This window comes from Chiloscyllium plagiosum, chromosome 30, assembly GCF_004010195.1.
Source record: "Chiloscyllium plagiosum isolate BGI_BamShark_2017 chromosome 30, ASM401019v2, whole genome shotgun sequence".
Taxonomy (NCBI): domain Eukaryota; kingdom Metazoa; phylum Chordata; class Chondrichthyes; order Orectolobiformes; family Hemiscylliidae; genus Chiloscyllium; species Chiloscyllium plagiosum.
Window position 1 is genome coordinate 26,857,354 of NC_057739.1, and position 23,539 is coordinate 26,880,892.

Genomic DNA, 23,539 nt, shown 5'->3' on the forward strand with positions numbered 1-23,539 from the left:
CTGGGTGGCAGGGTGAAATGTGATGAGGATGTTAGGAGATTACAGGGTGACCTGGACAAGTTAGGTAAGTGGTCAGATGCATGGCAGATGCAGTTTAATGTGGATAAATGTATGGTTATCCACTTTGGTGGCAAGAACAGGAAGGTAGATTACCACCTAAATGGAATCAATTTAGGTAAAGGGGCAGTACAGAGAGATACAGACATGCTTTCCCTGTATTCAACTGATGGAGCCTAGCATAACATTAAAGATAGACAGCGTCAGGCCCCCGTTGGCTGGTGTCATGGTGGCTCAGTGGTTAGCACTGCTGCCTCACAGTACCAGGGACCCAGGTTCAATTCCAGCGTCTGTGTGGAGTTTGCACATTCTCCCCGTGTCTACGTGGGTTTGCTCTGGTTTCCTCCCACAATCCAAAGATGTGCAGGCCAGCTGAATTGGTCATGCTAAATTGCCCATAGTGTTAGGTCTGGGTAGGTTACTCTTTGGAGGGTCAGTGTGGAATGGTTGGGCTAAAGGGCCTGTTTCCACACTGTAGCGAATCTAATCTAATCACATAGTCTGGGATTGGAGACAGATAGCTATAGATGCCATTTTGAAAAAAAGATTTTGTATAAATGCAGAGCAGCTGAGACTGCAGGCTGCTTCAATTCAATATGAATCAGGGTTTTGAAATTGCTTCAGTCCTCCAAGGATGATATATTTATGCACAGTGCATTTTCATTTTTTGAGCTATACTGAGAGGGGGCATGGAAGAAGAGATTTGAATATGGCTTACTAAACATCTGGAACAGTGACATAGACTGTGCAACATCAGGAATGTCTTCAAGATTCTCACAATCTATGGCTTTGATTTAGCTGTACTAGGCCTCTAACAAACCTTCTTCAGAATATAGATTGTGAAACAAATGGTGTAGCTTGACAAAGTTTGGAGATCTCTGTTATCTAATTATGTTAGGAATAGTGATGTAGTGTTGCTTGCGTAGGGTTTTACAAATAAGACAAAAAGGGAGATCGTTATTATTATCTCCCAGACTCCATTTTGTGGCATTACTTATTATCAGCAGCATATGACATCTCATTCATTTTCTAACACATAAATATAATGTATGAAGTACTTCTGTGAAACAATTGTTAAACTATAGCTGTTCTGGTTGAATGCAATTTAACCTTCTAATTGTTAGAAATTGCATGTTACCCTTCGTGATAAATGACTTGATACTGCCAAGACTGTTTTCAATGCTCAAATCCCAGATTATGTATTCCTACTGCCTCCCGCTTGACAGTTAACTCAACGAAATCTGAAGGTTATGCCAAGGTTGGGGTATCTGTGAAAGGGCTGCATGGGCAGCACAGTGGCTCAGTGGTTAGTACTAGTTAGTACTGCTGCCTCACAGTTCCAGGGACCTGGATTCAATTCCACCCTTGGACTGTGTGGAGTTTGCACATTCCCCCTTGGTACTAGAGGTCCCTCTCAGTCCAAACTTCTTCAGGTTAGGTGGATTGGTCATATAAAATTGCCCATAGTGTCCAGGTTAGGTGAGTTAGCAATGGGACATGCAAGGTTACAGGGATATGGTGAGGTCTGTGTGGGATGCCCTTCAAAGGGTCAGTATGGACTCAATGGGCCAAATGGCCTCCTTCTGCGCTGTACTGATACTATGAGAAATCTCTTCCACTTCAAATAAGTGGAGCTAGAAATTAGAGGAGAAGTGTTGCAGGATCTCAGGCTTGCTGCTTATGGACACCAGCCAAAGGGGGCGTGACACTGTCTGTTTTTAATGCTCTGCCAGACTCCATCAGTTGAATACAGGGGAAGCATGTCTGTACCAGGGGAATGGTACAGCCATGCCAGGTGAGAGGAATGGATGAGTTAAGATCTATTTGGTCTGAATGTACTTCAGGTATCTTCTAATTGATCTGTATGGAAATAGAAATGAAAAAGGAAATTCCAACCCATAAATTCCTTACTGCCGTTCTCAATAATTAATTATAACTCAATAATGTTGTGAATATATGAAATATTCATGTGTGAAATAATGACTGTTAAAAAAGAAAAAAGAACACAAGGAAAAGGTGCAGAAATAGACGATTCAGACTATTGAGTCTGCTTCCCCATTTGATATAAACATAAGTGATCTTGCGTATTGATCCCATTTTCCAAACCAGTTTCCAGAACCTTGATTCATAAGACAGCAAAAATTTGTCTCTCTCATAGTGAACAATGGAACATCCACAACTCTCTGGGAAAGCAAATTCCAAAGATTCATAACTCTTTGAATGAAGTAACTTTTCATCTAAATCAATAATGATCTCCTGAGACTGTGCCCTCATGTTTTAGATTGCCTGACCAGCTGAAACAATCTCTGAGCATTTATCCTATCAAGCCCCTTCAAAAACTTCTATATATCAATGAGATCATCTCTTATGCTTGTAAACCCTAGAGAATATAGGCCCAATTTACTAAGTCTCTTATCAAAGGCCAACCCTCTCATCCCAGGCATCATTTTAGGGAACTTTTGATGCATAGCTTCCGATGCGATCATATCCTGCCTTAAATAAAATCAGAATTAATCGCAATATTCCAGGTGTGGTCTCATCAAAGCCCTGTACAATTTTAGCAAGACTTCTGAGTTTCCATACTCCAATACCCTTGCAATAAAAGCCAACATGAGATTTCTTTTGCCCAATTGTTGGCTGTGCCTACATGACAACTTTCTGTATTACATACAAAAGCACACTGAAGTCTCTTTGAAACTTAACAGGTTTCTACTGTTATGAATGATTTCACGTCTTTATTTATTATACTCCATCTGCCACTTTGTTGCCCACGCACTTGACCAATCTAAATCTGTTTGCAGTTTCTGTGTCCTCCCCACATCTAACCTTCCCACCTAGCTTTTGTCATTAGATACATTTCTCTCTGTTTCTTCATCTAAATTATTATATTAATTGTAAATAGCTGAGTTTTCAGCACCAATCGTTTTTATGCTCATTCTTCATCTCTATCTATTAACCACACCTCTCTTTGTGCTAATATATTCCCCTAATTTCAGGGACTGTAATCTTGCCTATTAACCTTTTGGGGGTTAGTATGAGGCCCAAAATACTATCACATTGTATTGATAGTATACAATCAATACATTGATTGTATACTAATCAATCACATTGACGGTATAGAATAAAGGGACTATTCTAAAGCATGTGCAGGAGCAAAGAAACTTGATTTTATGTGTACATTAGCCATTATAGGTGGCAGAACAGATAGAGAAAGCTGTTAATGAATCATCTAGTAATCCAGGCTTCATAAATGGGTGCACAGTTTACAATAGCAGTAAGGTCATGATGAATTAAACAAAGAACTGTGGATGCTGGAGGTCTGCAGTACACAAAAATAGAAATTGCTGGAGAAACTCAGCACATCTGTGAAGAGAAAACATAATTAACATTTCGAGTCCAGTGACCCTTCTTCAGAGCTCATGATAAACTTATATAAAGCACTGGTTAGACATCAGCTGGAATGTTGTTTACAGCTCTGCGTGTCACATCATAGAAAGGATATGAACACATTAGAGAGAATGCAGAAAAAGTTTATGAGAATGGTTCCAGGGATGAAACTTTCTCATTCCTCATTATAACTGTTCTTTTGCCTTTGAGTCTAAGTGACCAACTTAGAAGATGAGTCTAGAATAGCATTAGTTCAAAATTAATCCAGTCCATGGAATAAAACATGGGTGGATTTCTGCTTAGACACTTCAGAGATGTTGTAGGTCACTCTGAAAGGAAACAGAAGGCTCAATCAGCCCTTTATAAGGTTAACAGCATAGGAGTGGGGAGGGCCAGCTGTGCCCTTTCAGCACCAAGGTGTCCTGTGTCACTTATTTTCTGTTCTCTATCAAATCTTATAAAAGGGGCTGATGAAAACAGTTTGAAAGTGTTTCCAGGGAGATAGAGTGGCAACTTCTGTACATGGTCAAAAATGAACATACTAGCAGCCTCAGGGATTAACAGGGAACCAGAAATGCCAGACCTGTGGCAATGGGAAACCAACTGGTCGCTGAAAGAGAAAGGTCCTCCTCCTTATCTTGCACATTTTAACCAGCGTCAGTTATGGGATTGGGGTGGGTTCATAACAAAATTATGTTAAAATTTGAAGTCCGGAACCAAGACGAAAGTTAATATCAAAATGAGAATTGGCCTCAACAGCTGTTTGGATGTTGTGTGTAATATTTTATATATTTCTACAGTGTAACAGAACTGGTTAAGCTGTACGGCATGTTTAGTATAGTACATTATGGGTCTAATCAAAAAAGCACAAGATGTAGCTTTTATGCAATGCTCCAATGCTTTGTGTTTGATCTAGCTAATAATACAGATTTGACAAATCTATATTCCATAGTTACAAATTTCTATTTTCCACTAGCAAATCATAGAGTATTATAATACTATAAATAGTTTGAATTGAATACATTGATAACTTCCCATTTAATGTTATTCTTCCAATAGAAATACCAAAACTGAATAATTTAATACCTTAAACAAGGAGTCAATCTCACAGTGAAATGTGTCTTTGTCAAAGCTTCTTCCATTTCCTAAACTAATGGTGATGTTTAAATCTACATACATTATTTGATTTTTGCAGATTGAATATCAATGCACGCATTGCAAGCTATTCTGTGCAGCTTATTGGATCATAATGAAATCAGCTGTCCAGTAAAAAGCTCATGCAGAATCTTTGAGCTTGATATATCACATTTTGCAATTCATTGAATGATGGAAAATTGTGCAATATCTTCAAATGTCCAAGACTCATTAACTTCCTTGGCCTAATGGCAGGGAGGTAAACAGTTAGTGGTGCAGTTCCATCCCCAAATAGAAGAAGTGTTCAATGAGTGTGGATGCAGCGTCACTGCAGTCAGGAATGTAACAACAGTGAGTATTTACATATTTTAGATAGATATGCACCTATTGTCCACCAACAGAGGTTTCTATGTGTCAGTTATCTAATGACAAGCTCATGACTGCTTCTTAAAAGCAAACATAAGCATGAACAGTTTGGAGTCAAGTTGGTCATGAGATGTCATGTGACAAGGAATTGAAACTAAATCAAATCAATTATTCCCAACCCAAGCCTAAATTTTGCAGGGTTTGGTATCTTGATGAATATTTTTTCTATATCATGTTTAGTGAAACTCACAGTTGCTTGCTTTGGAAACTTTTATTTATGATTGAGCTTGTCAAATATCTAACTGACTGAAAACAAACCCTTTATTTATATCTCATTTCTTTGGGATTTATAACTGCATTCTGATTGATAATTTGTTATAAATGTGAATCAAACTGCTCAAAAATATTCAACGTATTTTTTTAAAAATTAATTATTTATAATTTGGTTTTTATCAGCAGATTCATCAACTCTTGAAATATTTTACATTTACTATTCACTATTAATTACTTAATTTCCTTTCAATGTTTTAAGCATTCACTATAAATTTAGGAGAATCTGTAGAAATAGTAGAAAAAACATTAGATAATGGAAATTCATTCCCAAGGCATATGTATTATTTTGTTCATTCAGCACAATGAGATTTGTCAATTACTCAGAAACAATATTTCCCAAATTATACCCACTATCAACTGCAAATATTAGATGAATTGTGAATAGATTCCCTTAATATTATCTTAATAATGGATAAGGTGAAAAATTTGCTCTGGTTAATTCTAATAACATGAAATTGTACATGTGTACTATTTAATAACATTTTGTCTTTGTAACAGGGGAGAAGTCAAACTATAGCATACAACAACGTGTCCAAATTTACTTACATGTCTGCATCATGGACGGTGAATAGAATCCTACTACACTTACAAATTAAAAATGGATAGATCCCCAGGTAGTTCCAATATATTACCCCAAAAGTAACATATTGAATAGATTATCTCTAAACTATCCTTATAATACAGGAGGTAAATACAGTCCTTCCATCCTATCACAAAAATACACAAAGTGAATGGTTTCTCTCTATTCTACTCGGATTTCACCAGTTTCACCAGTTTCCTCATTTCCCCTCCCCCCACCGTGTCTCAGTCAAATCCATCGAATTCAGCACCGCCTTCCTAACCTGCAATTGCCTGACCTGCTGTGCTTTTCCAGCAACACATTTCCAGTTCTCTCTATTCTATCCCGCTAATTCAATTAGTGAAAATAGTGCTGTTTTTTATATTTCTATGCCATTCCAATCAAGCACACAGTGAATAAGTGTCCTTTAAATTATTCCAACAATACAGGCTATGGATAGTTTTCATGGGATGAATAGATTCCTTCTATACTATCCCAGTAACCAGAGAATGATAGAGCACATAAGGAGGCCATATGGCCCATCATCCGTGTGCCAGCTCATTGGTTGTGCTATTCAATTATTCTCACTCACTGCTTATTGTGATAGCTCAGTAATTCTTTCTTTTCAAGTATCTCTCTAATTCCCTTTTCAATCTTGATGAAGCTATTCTAACTTTCAGGCAGTGGATACCAGATCAAAACAGACAACATTAAAAACATTGATTTCCTGTGTCACATGTGGTTACTTTCATTCCTTTACTAATCACAAATCTGCCTCCTTTGATTACCAAATCTTCTGGCATTGAAATGCTTTCTCCTTCTTCACTCTATCATAATCATTCATGATTCTGAACACCTCTACCTAATTGCTCTTGATCGTCTTTTTTGCTAAAAACAAATCTTTCCATACCTGAAACCTAACCAAGGTCTCATAAATATTTACATTGCACATTTTGAATAGATTTCCCACATATTTCCTCTATGCAAATTCTTCTGTCCAAGTTACGTATCTTAATGCCAATCTGCGAAATGCACTTCCTCATCACTAATGTGAATTTTGTCAATTATTTACTGCAGTCAAACTCATGGACTCTCTTTTATTAAAACTGTAAAAAATAGTTAAGCTTTTGTTCCTGTCAGAAATTTCCCACATAACAGTCCCAGCCAATGTTTGGAAAATTAAAATCCCCTACTAGTTCAACCTTATTATTCATACATAGTTTTGAGATTTCTCAACATATTTGCATCTCACTTTCCTTCTAACTATTGGTAGGCCTATTGTATAAGGGAGAAAGTGAGGACTGCAGAGGCTGGAGATTAGAGTCAAGAGTGTGATGCTGGAAAAGCACAACAGGTCAGGCAGCATCTGAAGAGCAGGAAAGTCGACATTTTGGGCAAAAGCCCTCCCATCAAAATGATTATCATTTTCTTATTTCTCATTTCAACCCATATATATTCACAAAATGATCCCTCAGAAATAGCTTCTCTAATTATAGTAATGTTTTCTTTAATCAAAAATGCCACTCCCACTCCTTTCTTGCCTCTCTTTCTATCCTTCCCATAACATCTAAAACCTGGAACATGGAGCGGCCAGTCCTGTCCATCTCTCAGCCAAGTTTCTGTAATAGCTACCATGTCCCAGTCCCGTGTTCCCATAACAACCCGTGTTAGTCAGCTTTATTTGTAAGGCCTCTTGCATTGAAATAAATATACTTCATTCTCGGACTTGCTCTTATCTGTCTTTTCTAATTAACTTGCTCTGTTCTGATTCAGAGCCATCCTCATTTTTTTAATGTCACTGTTACTTAGTGCAAGGTCTGGCCATTATGAAGTGAGCAAATTGAGAATAAAGATATTTTTCATGTATTTACTTCAGCACTGTTTTCATTATGCTTGTTCGACATAGAGCATGATTGTAGGCAAATCGGTTACATAGGGGCCTCCTTAGCTATCTTGAAGGTTCGTGGGTAGGCGCGTTGCAATTTGATTAAAATTATTTTACGTAAAAGATCCATTATGATCTTACTGATGTCGAAATAAGTTCAAGAGCTTCCTGCTCCTATTTACTATGGTCACAAATGCTTCTGCGTATCGTTGGCTGAAAATGGAGATTTCCTTTCAATTAATCGGACTGCTTTCTTTAATACTTCTAGAGCCAAATAAATCAGTGAAATGTCTCAGTTTACGTTGTGCATGTGTTGAATGTTCTTCTAGAAAGCGTGACAATGTTTTGTACTTTGAAATTGTACATGTGTACTATTTAATAACATTTTGTCTTTGTAACAGGGGAGAAGTCAGACTATAGCATACAACAACGTATCCAAATTTACTTACATGTCTGCATCTACAATATGTGATTGCATTTTAATGCTATTTTTATAACCCTATCAACCTTCACCTTCTCCCTTTCAAAGCTCTCCCATCACCATTGACTTCCAGCTGTAGGAAGGAATACCATCAGCTAGGGGAAATCAAAAGCCATTATTGATCCAACTTGATAACTGGATGAAAGTAGGTCCATTTCAATAAAGCAAAATGGGCTAGATTTCCTCAGTGGATCATCTCACTTGCATTACATCAACCCCAAGATTTTCTGCAAAGTTCTCCATTGTCTATAACATTAGGCTAGCTCTTTGCAAGTCATGACTAGATTCCCTACAGTGTGGAAACAGGCCCTTCAGCCCAACAAGTCCACACTGACCCTCCGAAGAGTAACCTACCCAATCCCATTTCCCTCTGACTAATGCACTTAACACTATGAGGAGAAACTGAGGGCTGCAGATGCTGGAGATCAGAGCTGAAAATGTGTTGCTGGAAAAGCGCAGCAGGTCAGGCAGCATCCAAGGAACAGGAGAATCGACATTTCGGGCATAAGCCCTTCTTCAGAAACGTCGATTCTCCTGTTCCTTGGATGCTGCCTGACCTGCTGCGCTTTTCCAGCAACACATTTTCAGCACTTAACACTATGGGCAATTTAGCCTGGCCAATTCACCTGACCTGCACATCTTTGGACTGTGGGAGGACACTGGAGCACCCAGAGGAAACCGGAGCACCTAGAGGAAACCCACGCAGACACAAGGAGAATGTGCAAACTCCACACAGATAGTCACCCAAGGCTGGAATCGAACCTGGGACCCTGGTGGTGTGAGCAGCGGTGGTTACCACTGAGCTACCTTGCTTCCCCTGTTTGATTAAGATTGCATTTTCTCAATATAATTAAAGTACACTTTAGGTTTTAACTTTCTGTAATTATTTATTCAATACCTTGTTGCCATTTCAAGAGGTGAACCTTAAAATAAAATTTCTTCTTTAATTAGTGTTCATTTAATTAAAATGCTTGTGATAAATTTTGTGTCATGCAGTCTGTTGCCGCTTATTGTTGCAACTTTGCACAGCAAACTAAATATGTGTGGAACTACTTGAGATTCCTTGCTCACTCTAAGTTACAAGTTAATTAAATTTTCTTTGATAATCACAACAATTGATATGTGTTTTTCCTGTTTCAAGCAACTATTCAATGGTAAATTTGAACCAAAAGTGAGAAATAAAACAACCTAGGTATATTGAGATGATTTTTCTACAACGAAATGTAGAGTATCAAAACAGAAAAATGTAAAAATTAGGAGCAGGCCTAGACCATTTGGCCCCTCAAGCCTGCCCCATCAATCAAATAGATCATGGTTAATCTGTCCAGGCCTCAAATCCTCTTTCATGCTAGCTCAACATTGCTATCAACTCCCCGTTATTTCAAAAATCTACCTCTTCTTGTAATATGTTCAAAGGGGTGGCATGATGGCTCAGTGGTTAGCACTACTACCTCACAGTACCAGGGACCCAGGTTCAATTCCAGCCTCAGGTGACTGTCTGTGTGAAGTTTGCACATTCTCCCCACGTCAGCGTGGGTTTGCTTTGGGTTCCTCCTACAATCCAAAGATGGGCAGGTTAGGTAAATTGTCCATAGTGTTCAAGGATGTGTAGGTTGGGTGCATTGGTTAGGGATAAATTTAGAGTGATGGGTCCAGTGGGTGGGTCTCTTCAGAGGGTCGGTGTGGACTTGTTGGGCTGAAGGGCCTATTCCACATTGTAGGGATTCTATGATCTTGTCTCCATAATGCTCTGGAATAGAAAATTTCAGACATTCATATTTGGGGAACGAAATTCCTAAGCATCTCAGTTTTAAATGAGCACTCCCTAACTTGGTAACTATGCGCCCTATTTCAAACTTTCCCCACTAGTGGAAACATCTTCTCAATATCTACCCTGTCAAGCATCCCCCCCCAACCCATTCCAGAACCCTGTCTGCTTCAACAAGATCACCTCTCATTCTTTTAAACTCTAATGAGTAAAGGCCCAGCTTGTTTAGCTATTCTTATAAATCAACCTCTTCATTTTGGAATTAGACTACTGGATTTTTTTGAACAGCTTCCACCACCAGTATACCATTTTTTAAAATATGGTGAACAAAACAGTACACAAACTTTAGGTGTGGCTCTGTCAACACCCTATCAATAAGTCCAAACTTGCATTTGCCTCCTTAGTTACTCGTTGCACCTGCATGCTAACTTATTGTGTTCCATGCACAAGAAAACACAAACCCCTCTGCAATGCACTTTTTTGGAGGTTCTCTTCATTGATATAAGTCTGCTATTTGAATCTTCCTACCAAAGTGCATGAACTCTCACTTTCCTACATTAAACTCCAACTGCGAGGTTTTTGCCCATGCACTCAACCTATTTACATCCCTTTGCAGATGCCTTATCACAACGTAACCTCCCAACTATTTTTGTATTGACAGTAAATTTGGATACATTACACTCTGTCCCCTCCTCTAAGTCACTAATATACGTAGTAAATAACTGAAGGCCTCAGACTGATCCTTGCGGCATTCCACTAATTCTGCCTCTCCAACTGAAAAAGACTAATTAATCCTAACACTCTCTCGTCTGTGTGTTGACCAATCCTCAATCTGTGCTGATACTTACCATAATAAAATGAGCTCCTATCTCGTGCAATATCCTTTTATGTGGAACGTTATCAAATGTCTTCTTAAAATCCAAATACGCTACATCTACCAGTTTTCTTTTATTAACTGGACTTACAATATCCTCAAACAACTCTTGCAAAATTTTTGAAAAACATATTGAATCTGTTTGATCAAATCAGGCATATCTACACATTCTGCTAGTTCTTCCTTAATATTGGGCTCTAGCATTTTCCCAATGACTGACGTTAGACCAACTGACCTATAGTTTCCTGCCTATTTTATCTTTATTCTTTCACGGGATGGGGGCATTGCTGCCCATGCAGTATTTATTGCCCATCCCTAATTGACCAAGAGGGCAGTTAAAAGTCAACCACATTGCTATGGGTTTAGGCCAGACCAGGTTCATTAGTGTCCTTCTTCCATAAACGACACTAGTGAACCAGATAGGTTTTTCCGACAATTGGCCATGGATTCATGGGCATCATTAGATTCTTAATTTCACTTAGTTATTGAATTCAAATTCCACCTTCTGCCATGGCAGGATTCGAACCCAGGTCTCCAAAATGTTATCTGGGCCTCTGGATTAACAGTCCAGTGATAATACCACCAGTCCCATCGCCTGCCCATTGAACCTCCCTCCCTGCTTGAACTAGGGCATCGTACTAACAGTTTTTCAATCTCTGGAACCCTCCAATGCGTTCTGGAAATATTCCAACCAATGCTTCCATTATCCATGCAGCCATTTCCTTTATAGCCCTTTGGTGCAGGTCATTGGGTGCTGGTGATTTGCATGTCTTTAATCCCATTGGTTTGTCAAATATTTTGCCCTTTGTAATACAGACTGTTAGCATATTTTTTCTTCCATTAAGTCCTTGCTTATTTGTTATCTTTGGGATATTTATAGTTTCCTCCACCATGAAGACAGATGCAAAATATTTAATTAAATTGTCTGCTACTTCCCTGTTCCCCATTATCAATTCCCAAGTTGCATTCTCCAAAGGTCCCACATTTACTTTAGCTACTTTGTCTTTTTATATAACCATAAAAGTTTATGCTTTTTTTAGTTTGTCAATTTATTTTTATAATCAATTTTCTGTGTTATTATTATTAGTCATTTGCTGCTAATTACTGAAAAAATACCAGGCCTACCATTTATTTTTGCTGCTTTATGTGCCTTAGTTTTCCATTAGACAGTCTGCTTGACCAGGACATTTTTTTAAAAATCCACTTGTGAGATGTTGATGTCCACCATTTATTGCCCGTCCCTAGTTGCCCTGGGTGAATGGTCATGGTGAGCTACTTTCTTTTGAACCACTGCAGTAGATTGCCCTACAATGCCCTTGCATACCGAATTCCAGGATTTTAACCCAGCAACAGTAAAGGAATGGTGATATATTTCCAAGACAGAATGGTAATTGGCTTGGAGGGGAACTTTCAAGTGGTGGTCTTCCCATGTATCTGTAATTCTTATCCTTCTAGATGGTTGTGGTCCTGTGTTTGGAAGGTGCTGTCTGAGGTGCATTGGTGAATTTTTGCATTGCTTCTTGTAGATGGTACACACTGCTGCTACTGAATATCACCAAATAAAGTATTTAAAATCACAACCAAAGCATCCATATAGTTCTAGCAGGTAAATCTTTAAACCCACCACTTTTTTCATGACATCACACAATTATTATGGTGTAGAAAGAGGCTATTCAACCAATCCTGTCTGCAACAGTTGTTCAAACGAACATTATATAATGCCAGTCTCCTGCTTTATCCCCATCCAACCAAGGCATAGTTACAAGTTAAAACGTAACTTCACTGCTATGAAAATTGTCCCAAATATTATCTATACAGTTGTGTTTACTGCTATATAATTCAGGAACAGAACAGAAGCACTAATTTTACATGGAGGGCAGTCTCCCATAAAAGTGAAATTTCACTCTTTTTGGTACATAAGGCATCAAGAGCATAGGATTACAAAACTGATTGAGATGAATAAATGCTTCTAGTCAATTAGATCACAAATTTTTACAAAACCATTTCCATTACAGTATCTCATGGTTTCTAAGTCCTGGTGTGCATCCAGATGGAGTTGCTACAAAGAAGTTTGATCCTGGAGTTGCAGGGGACATGGAACAATTCAAGATAAAACATAATGAGAGGCCAATTCTTAAATCAAATATTTCTCCAGCATAATATCTTGAAAAGTTCTTGCAGTTTGTTTTCAAAAGTGATGTTATGATGTCTGTATAGTTTACATGCATGCAGTCCTTAGAATTTATACAGATAATGTGCACCCCAGGAAAATAGATCAAACCTGTCATAATCAAATAGGATAAATATTGCAGGAAGCATTTTATTATAATTTAAATATTAGAGGGTGTAATGACTTATTACTTCAAAGAAACAAATTTTTCAATGCACTCAAAATACTGCTCAAACTTCTTCATAGCTAGGCAGATCTTAAATTATCTTGAATAAAAAAAATCCAAGTGTGCATGTGATTCAACACTGTATATTGCAATTCGATGTTTTACTTGTAGGGATTCTGAATATATAACTGCAATTCTTTATTTTATATTTACAAATATTTATATATGCTATATTTTGATGTAATTGTCATTACATTATTTATTTTTAAATAAAATGCAATGAAGCAGGTCTAATATTATGGACTAAATTCAAATTTCTCCATTAACTTGGTGGTATTTTTAATTATACAGATTGTTCCATCACACATTTAATTTTAAGACTTGATCAGATATATCTTCTCATTGTCATTAACTTGAGTTATTTCATTTGCATTTGAATTCCAATGTTAAAATGCTTAAAGTACTTTTCAGATAATCTCCATTATCAGTCTTTTTATGCTGATCTGGAAATTATTGCTAATTATGCCACTCTAATATTTTCATTGTCTATCTGCACCTTTTTTTTTACATTGTCTCTCATTGTGAAAAACCACCACTGTTACAATTCTCATTGAATTGCATGCAATTAATGGTCCGTTTTAAAAGGGAACGTTCTGGAAAAATACATAAGTGAATCAAATACTAATCCCAACTCAGTCCAGTGAGACAATTCTAACCATGATGCATGTTTCTAGATCATATGGAACTTGCAGCACAGTATAAATGCTGAATAATTCTGGACGCCAAAATTGAACATCTGGGACACATTACTCATCATGTCTGTTTCCATTTTCTAAAAGGCCTACTAGTTCTGGTCAAGAGTTAGCAGTGTAAGTATAATATTATCAATGGCTAATAGAACATACTGACCCATGAACGTTCTAATTAACAAGTTCATTTCATCTCCAGCTCAGTAAAATTGGAAAGTCCGTAAGAGAGTCCACGCTCGGACCTAAGAATTCTGAGGGGAAATCTAGTCGATGTGATCTTTTTAACCATACTGAAACCTCAGTTACTTGCCGTTAATATGGATGTGATCAAATTTCACTTTAAAAATTAAGTTAAAACAAACTTGTTTGTATCGATACGCTTAAGATGTGCTGTTTCTTTTATTCTTTCCTGGAATGGGAGCTGCTGCATTTGCTGCGGATCCCCAGTTATCCTTTACATAATTGCCACCTTAATGACAGTCAGGTTCCAAATACACCCCCGAACATGCTTCATCAGTGAAAATCCGATTTTATGATCATTTCAAAACAGCTAAAACAACAGTTCACAGCTTACCTTCCAATCTCATTCCCACGGTCAGGCATTTCTGAAATCGGCAGTACGGACATCTCTTCCTCTGAGTTTTATCTATTTTGCAATTCTGATTCTCGGTGCAAGTGTAGCGCTTGCTATTCTGAACAGTTCTTTTGAAAAATCCCTAAGGGAAAGTGTTGTGAAAGTTACTTAACATAGACAAATGAATAAATGCAACAAAACTGAACACCAATCGATCACTTGCGTTCCCTTCCAGACATTCCCCACAAATAAACAGCTCCAGGTTTAAACATTTGGCATCTCTTTACACCTTAACTTTGTAGTGGTGAACTAGTTAATTGGGTTTCCTCGTTCACTCGATCGGCTTTCATTTCAGTTTCATCCTGATTCGGTCATTGTTTTAGAAATAACCAAAATCCGTCATTTGGGGGAAGAAGCAAAATCTTCCGAATTCGCACGGCGGGTACCGTTCGACTCACCTTGCAACTCTCACAGGTCAGCAGACCGTAATGATAACCGGACACTTTATCTCCACAGACTGGACACAGTTCATCCAGGTCATCATCATAAACGTAGTCCATCACCTTGAACTGACGGGCTGAACAGGAGAAATAAAAATTAGGTTGGCAGTGGGGTTTTTTTTTGCTATAATTGTCACACACAAACGAAAAGGGCTCGAACCGGGTGGTCCCTGATTTCACCGAAGTTCAGAGGTAACTGGATATTAAGAAATGCCTTTTGCTTCTGACGCTGTCTGAAGACAGTAATTTATAGAAAGCTCACAAATCACACATCAGTTTGCCATGGAGACGTTGACCTGCCCACAGACGTAAGTGAGAGATGCTCCTATGAAAGCATCGATAACAAATGATTATTTGAGGTTCAGTACAGTTCCACTGATGTACTTCCATTTCACATTTATAAAAGAAATAACAGAAACTGCTATTAAAACCGAATATCTTATTTATTCAGCAAGTGAATATTCAATTTATTTTCACAAGATTTTTAAAATTGTGTGTCCCACAACATGGTTAGGAAAAAGATAGTCTTCAACATCAACAAATATTGTAATAGAGTCCCGCTCTTTCCGGTATATGGTCCCATAAACTACGATTAGATTAATACCAATCGGTGGCACTTAGATTTAACACATGCTTTATGTTTTACACATTCATTAAGCTTCCAATCACACAGCAAAATAAATTAATAAAATCTCCATTCTGTCTAGTAACTTATATACAGCAAAACTTTAAAATGTTGATGTCCCGTTTATCCTGAAAAAAAGAAGACAATGCAGTGGATGAAAGTAAAACTGCGGCTCTCAAAGATTCACAGTAAAGCAATTCGTACGATCAGGAAAAAAAAATCTTCAAACCACACAAAACATGCCATCATTCAGAACGCACAAAACAAGAGAAACAGCTCAGACCTCCTCCAAATAGTTTATTTTAATTGTGAGGGGATTTTTTTTTTACTAAACACTCCCCTGGAAAAGGTTGAATTATATCCTCCCTCGCACCCCAATTATCAAGAACTTTAATCCCCTGTGTCCGGTAATATTTAATATTCGGCTAATGAGCCATGTTTCTCCTGTAATTGGTAATGGACCGCGAGTCACATAAGCAGCTTTATGTGTACTTATTCCAGAAAAAAATATCTGATTGAATAGATGTTTCTGAAAGTCTGTGTCTCGACAATACTGATGATAGTTAGAGTCAGATTAAAGCCTCGTCTGAGATCCGGTCCTAACGAATAAAGTGAAATCGATGTAGGAAAAGTATTCGTTTTGACACACACCCTTTTGTTCGGTGGATCCCGAATAAATGTTACAACGTTTTGTGTTGTATACGGGTGAAATATCGCGGATATTTCATTACTTCAACCTCTGAACACCAACTGTCCTCCGAAATGTTATTAATACTTAAACATTGCACTACTGGCATACAAGAAATGTTAAATAGTCGAAACAAAAATTAATTTAAAATTTTCATATTCCCGTTTTTCTTAGGGCAGTGGGATATTAACACAATTGTGAGTCATCTTCACTCAGCATTATCCATTACAATCGACCTTTCATTTTAAAGCCAAAGTTGCTATAATTGGACAATTTATGTTACAAGTGTCACTTTCCGTCGAATCAACATATTCGTAGATTCAGTTTAAAGAAACTGAAGCGGAAGTTTATTTTGAATATTTTATTGATTCAAAGCTTACAAGCGAAAATTTGAACAATTCAACAAAAAAGATCAGTTTCCTTCCCTCCGCCGTTTTTGAACGAGAAGAAAATTATTAGAATGCTCTCGAGTATAATCGCAAGGCCCGTCGTTCACACGGGTTACATGGCTTTAACGTGAAGCGGAACGCCAATACTATTTAACAAAAATAATCTTATTGTAGGATAGCAAGAAGAAATATGATCATGTTAAACACGTTAAATTATAAAATGACATCAATGGGAAAGTTGAATAAAATAAATTTTGTTTGATACTGACGGGGAATCTGTTCAGCTACACAGGCCGCTGACAGGAAACATTTATTTAGAGGTAGAATAATCAGTCAAGGGTAATTGAATTTTGTAAAGAACAGGAGCGAACTGAGCGGAAAAAAATGTCCTTAATTGAAAAATGTCCTTAATTTAATGCATTCAAACTCCTGCGCACTTGCGGGGCAATTCTATGCAGAAATTTAAAGGATAATGCTTAATGAATCCCAAATTATTGCAAACGCGTTAAATATATTTTTTCAAAGTTTATGTTAGTAGAGTTTAATTCGTCAAATTCGTATTAGCTCCGGTCTTGTGTAATTTATGAGAAAAAAAATCAACCTGATATCTTTACGTTCAGTTGCAAACACCTGTCCATTAAACCTTGTACCGGTTCACAAATCCAAACGCTAAGGTTTCATTCAGCGCACAGCCGTGAACAAAGATCTGACTGAATTCTAAAGCCCCTTCATTAATAAATAAGCTACATAAACTGGCTGAATTTGTGCATTTGAACATTTCACCAGCACTTTATTTATAAGCACTATTTCTGTGCCCACCAAAGGATATAGTCTTATGGTACCTCAGACGAAAATCGCCTCGATTTACAACCTGTCAAAAAAAAATCCGTGGCGTCAGACAGCCACTCGCCACTATGCAACCGCACTAACATCAACTACCATCTCAATGATTAGATTTTAATTAATACCATTATTCTAGAGAATTACATGTAGAAGAATTGCCCATTCTAAAGTAAAAAAAGGCCCTGTTAAAGACAAAATTCATTGGAAACTTTGGATTTTTACGAGCAAGTTGGAGTCGTTTTGCAGTAGAGGTTAGTTATTATTGTGATATTTCTCAAGGATCGACAAACATTGCTTCCCCCAGTCCCTCAGAGCAATTTGACTCCTCTGGTAAGAAACTAAAACATTTCCGGGGGAGTGATTTGGGTGTCGCATTAAAAGTTTTTTTCACTTTAAAGGTCCTTTCACAGAGCTTATGAGGTTCGCAGTTTGATAATAATAACATAAAAATAATAATGTTTGGCAACTTGCCTTTCCCACACACTGATCATTGCCTTAATTACTCCTTGTCTATTCCTAACCTGGGACTGGGAGTGAACCAGGCGCCGAGGTAAAAGGGGCGCACGGAGTAGGCAGGGCTCTTTCCAAGTACCGACATCCTATTGGGCCATGGCGGTCCTAGTGACAAGGCCATGAGGAAATCAGGTGCCGAGTTACCAACCGATACACAGTGGAACCAATCAGCGAAAAGCAGCTACAACCCAGCGCATGCGCCACCTGCCTACTGAGTCTGATGAAGCGTTGGGGAATATCAGGTTGGTTTTCATTCCCTTGGCCTTCCTAGTTTTTGTCTTGAGTACTTAACTGAGGAAGGATATAAGATGGCCAATATAACATTTTCTTCTTGATGTCTCATACTGATCATGATGACATTACCATCACTGTTAATGATATATCTTCCTACGATTAACTATGCATGTATTCCCTCAGAAACTTACTTTCTTTTGTAAATATCATTCTATGATTTGTTTTAGGTACTTCGGTTGTGAGCATCGCTGGTCTGGCTGTTATTAATTGCCTTTAACTGATTGCCCTGAGAAAATGGTGAGGAGTCTTTTTGATGACTGGATATCTTGCTAGATGACTGTAGCTGGTGGGTTAGGAGTCAATTGGATTAGTTTAGGTCTAATTTCACGCAGGGTAGCATGCCTTCATTAAAGACAGGTGAATAGGTTGGATTTTTAATGACAATCGGACAGTTTCATGGTCACTTTTAAAAATACTAATTTCCCTCCAGATTACTTTGGAAATCTTTATGGAAGAATAGTCTGGAAATAAGAGAGTTGATCTAATGTTACAGTGAAGTATAGGTCATGGATTGATGGAGAATAATGGGCATGAGTGACAGTGCCACTTCAAAACAAATTATCAAATACCAACTCATGAAGTTTCAAAATTGGTTCCTCTAATTTGTGTTTTCTGAAAGAAAGCATTTTTTTTCTGAAAGATTTGACCTCTGAGCCCAGTTTTCTTTTACATTTAACTTGGTAGAGATAATGTTTTTAATTAAAATACCACTGATTATGAATATATGAATTCTCAAGATTTGTTATGGTCAGTAGAGGTAATAATTCAAATGTAAAATTATATTTTCCATTTTGTAATTTGAATTATGCTTGGTATTTTTTACTGCTAAATACAATTCTTTCCAAGGTATTTCATACATTTTTAAAATTTTAATGAAATAAAATCTAAATTTTAAAAAGCCAGCAGATGTAACTTAAAATTAGGAGTTATCTGTTCATTAAATACCATACTAATTGTTTTATGATTAACAAGAAAGAGTAAAGCAAATATATTTGTTTACTTGTTAAAATATTTAAAATCCAGCCTGTCCTGTTTTAACAAAGACTGTAGCTGTCAAATCAATTTATCCCTTTCCATGATAAGATGTCATATAAAATTTCCTTTCAGTCTTCTATTTTTCTCCTTTCTCCTCATCAATCCATTCTGAACATTTGTTCTTGTGTTCACTCTTTTGTTTCCCATTTTGCTTACTCTTAATTTATCAAAGATTCTATATTTTCTTTCTCTTTTTTTTGATTATTTTGTGGTATGCCTTTTGATTCTTTACCTATTTTCATAATTCTTATATTAATCTCTGCTTTATTATTCTTTCTCTTTATTTCTGATCCACTTTCAAACAACCTTGTTGTCTTTATTTACATTTTTTAAAATGTTGCTGACTCTGTAATGTCCTGAGCTTTGTCCTGCTCTATCTTTTGGCTTAATTTCTGAAGTGTCTGGATGCTGCTTTGTTTCATTTCTGGTTCTGTCTCAGCAGTCTCCTTTCTTCTGTCTGTCTTTGATTCCTAACTCTCTCCTTAGGAACTACAGATCTTGAGTAAGTTCACCAGCACAGAAATATGAATGTTACCACTGCAACATTCCAACAGCTGCTGTTGTTCTCATCCCTGATGAAGTATCTTTTATAAAAATGTCAAAAGTTACTATTTATTTTGGGTTATTTTGAAGGTACTGAGAAAAAACAGTGTGCGTTGAATTGGACATTATCTTCAACAAAGTAATTTTAAACTTTTTAAAAAATAATACAGTACTGCATCATCAGAAGAAAAACGACAGCCCAGTACAACATTTTTCAAATATCACTGAAAGAAACATAAGCCAAATTGTTTCAAACTGCTGAAGATTTATCAGAATATACACCAATAATTTAAAGTCTTTTTCCTTAAAACATAATGCATGTCAGTGGCAGAGGGTGATTTCAGAAACCTTGTCAAACATGACCACATCAGTAAGCAGGAACTACTTCTCATTTCAAACTCTCCTGTATATAGAAAAAAAGGTAATGGAAATAAGAATAATTGAATTTATGTTAAATCCACAAGCTCTTCATACAATAAATGTTTTATTAAGTGAAAAATATGGTCAATGTGTATTATATATCCATTCATACAAAAATTGGAAGAGCAAAATGTAAGCATGATGAAACATCAGTGTTATTAAAAATATTACTTTAAAGATGTTAGTTTAAGCTCATGAAATGTAACTATCACTAGTAACTCTCAGTAAATATTTTTTGGTTTACTGCAAATTCCCACACTGATAAAAATTATCATTGTGTTAGACACAGTAATTAAGAAACATTGACATAGGGATTATTGCAAAACTAAAATCTTTTATCCCAATGAATGCTGAAATGGTAATCAGCTGTCAATTGTTTGAATTAATTAACTTTTTTTTCAGTGTGGCTTGCTGATATTTCATTCACAATTTATATCCCTCAGGAAATACAAAAAATTTCTAATGAAGCTCCATGCATTTATCTTTCCAGTTTTATTTTAAAAATTGATCATTGTTTGTCAAAGTATATTTGAAACAATTTTTTAACCAAAGTTCATAACAAGATGCAAGAACTTTGCATAGGGCCAGTCTCTGAACACAATCTCTTTGCTCAATTGATTACTGCTGATATTTTCAGTCCATGTTCAACAAAATGAATTCACTGTGATTTTTCAAATAAATAATGAAGAAGCTGTTCATTCCTCCCTATAAAAGTCCATCACAAAGTTACATTTTTAAATAGAGCATTTAAATACACATTCATGCTTGTTTGAGGATAAATTGATAACCCTACTATAAAACATTCTGAAAAAAAAATAATGCTGACATTTTTCTTCAACACAGAATATATGTATTTGGTTTAGTTGGAATGAGAGGTATTTTAATGAATAAAATTTGTTCACTTCTGGTTATATGTGAATTAAAGATATTCAAACCCAAAATAAGGAAATGGAATTTGATCAGATTTAAGATGTATTATTCCCACCTCTTAATTTATGATGTGTTATGTTGAAAATCTCAACAAATCACTTCCCCTCCCCCATTCACTTCAATAAAAAGACTCAAGGTAAACAATATATTTGAGAGTTGGAATTCAATATAGTTACACAATATCTTTGGGGTGTTGTAATTTTCTTACCAAGTTATCCACTCCATTTAATTAGAGTAAACATTTTACTCCATTTAATTAGAGGCTCCATTTAATTAGAGTAAACATTTTACTTAAAAAATCTTTTATAAACAATAAACAAAACATATAGGGCATAAACATTTTAAAAAATTTCTTTGAAATGTGAATTCTTTTTTATCAAGTAGTGCATGACAAATGACAATTTCTCAAATTAACATTCCAAATTATTTCTTTGAAACAAAAGAAATTTAAAAGAAAACACAGGAGTTCCTGAAATAAAACCACCTTGAAGTAATTTGACAATAATCTAGCATCAATATCATCTGTTTGAGTCATGTAATCAGTTACATTTCATCGTTTTTGATTGCTCTTAGAATATCTTCAATATAGGAAAACTATTTCATTGTGTTTGATTTTAATATAGAATTTAATATAATTTTAACTATCCTTTTCAGACAGTATATTGTAACAAAATGCTGTTTAACAATATAATTAGACTTTTATGACTACATTGTATAAAGTATGTTGTTTCTCAATGCTGTACATGTAGTTCCATTAAAAAGGTACACTGTTAATGTTTTTTTTCTAGAATATAATGTGTTTTCTATTGATTCATTTTTGCTACTACTATCACAATGTAATTTTCCTTCTTGACAGAACAAATAGCAAACATGTACAATTGCTTATTAATACAAAGTGTCAGGCATTATTTTATAAAGAAATGCAATTTTCTTTTGAAGGTAGTATTTACCTAGTTCAAGTAAGACATTCTTGGCACTGTGTATGTCTGCAAAAGTGTTTTGTTATTTAGAGACACCACTAGGATTTAGATGCAGTATAACCTTTCTCACACTATTATTAAATAAATGTAAAGCAAAGATCATGCGTTCCATGGTATATGTTTCAAACTAATTTGTAAAATAACAAGAACTATAATTCTGCTTTGAAAGATGTGTTGATAAATTAGATGCTTTGAACAGTGTCAATTTACGAGTCTATAACTTATGTCCCATAGTTCCCAACTTAAATCTAACTTTTTGAAAACATAGCTGGATTGTTCAATCTTTCTATTACTGATCATTTTTTAAAATCTGTCTTTTTCGATGTTACTTATGTTTTGCCAGGTAAGAATGAAATAAATCTTTTAGTTTTATTTACCTTTGCAATTTACTGGCAATATGTCCTGAGAATGTTTATGATGCACGTGAACTACTACGATAATGACTTACAAATGAATAACTTATATATGTTTGTCAACATCCTAGACTTGCCACTTATTCCAAATCTCAATTACACGTTCAATAAACTTTTGAATTCAAACGTGATATGTTGCTGAAATACAATTTTATAATCTCTCAATGCAGTATTATGAACTTGTTTATTTAACCATAACTCTCTGATGTTTTAAATCTAACGTGTAACAGATCCACCTTTTATAAATGTTTGAAAATACTTACACGTATCTGGAGTAGTTTGTTTGATGGAACTGCAAGGAGCAATCGAAGAACTACCAGACATTACTCCTTTAAAGGAATCCACTCCAAACAGCGTTACCTCTGGCGTAGTTTTAAATATCATCCAATTTTTTAAAAAAATCAAATGAGTTGGAAAACTAAGGTGGTATGCAAGTTACTGAACTCTGATCAGGATGTGTGTCAGTGCAGCCGTAAACTGCACCAGTCAGATCATGATGGGAGCTAATCAGAGAAATAGAATCTGGTTCTAGACATTTGATTGGTTCTTCTGGTCAGGTGACCTCAGAGAAGATGATAAGAAATCCTAGTTACAAACTGACAGAATGACAGATAAGGCTTTTTTTTTTATAACACAGATAATACAAAAGAAATAATTAACCACGTTTAGTGGAGAGGGAATGAATGAAAGAATTTTTCATCATGAAATGTAAGGAAGGCCTGTGAAAGAGGACTTAATGATCTCTCTTCTTTAAACAGTTAATTGTCTATTTTCAGCATAGATCTGTGACTTCAAATAGTTTCAGTTTTTATGTAATGAATTATGTATGCCAAGAGGATTTTCTATTGAAATGTAAAATTAGT

The 23,539-nt window shown here is 36.1% G+C and overlaps 1 protein-coding gene and 1 long non-coding RNA gene across 3 annotated transcripts in view; one reads left to right on the forward strand and one right to left on the reverse strand.

Annotated features, from left to right (window-relative positions):
* Positions 1 to 23,089, reverse strand: part of LOC122564839 (nuclear receptor subfamily 5 group A member 2-like) — a 107,163-nt gene extending 84,074 nt beyond the window's left edge. The window contains exons 1-3 of one of the 2 annotated variants that reach the window (XM_043720163.1): positions 22,940 to 23,089; positions 14,962 to 15,080; positions 14,504 to 14,645 (exon numbers count right to left, since the gene is read on the reverse strand). In XM_043720163.1, coding sequence (XP_043576098.1) covers positions 14,504 to 14,645; positions 14,962 to 15,080; positions 22,940 to 23,060 — 382 coding nt within the window. In that variant the 5' untranslated portion in view covers positions 23,061 to 23,089. Of the gene's footprint in view, positions 1 to 14,503; positions 14,646 to 14,961; positions 15,081 to 15,163; positions 15,232 to 22,939 lie in introns of those variants that run through there. The other variant, XM_043720164.1, reaches the window with a different exon arrangement.
* LOC122564840 lies at positions 18,105 to 22,906 on the forward strand. Its single transcript, XR_006316021.1, has 4 exons — positions 18,105 to 18,303; positions 18,523 to 18,592; positions 19,877 to 19,970; positions 20,259 to 22,906. It is a non-coding gene; the product is annotated as an uncharacterized LOC122564840 (long non-coding RNA).
* Positions 23,090 to 23,539: the final 450 nt, after the last annotated feature.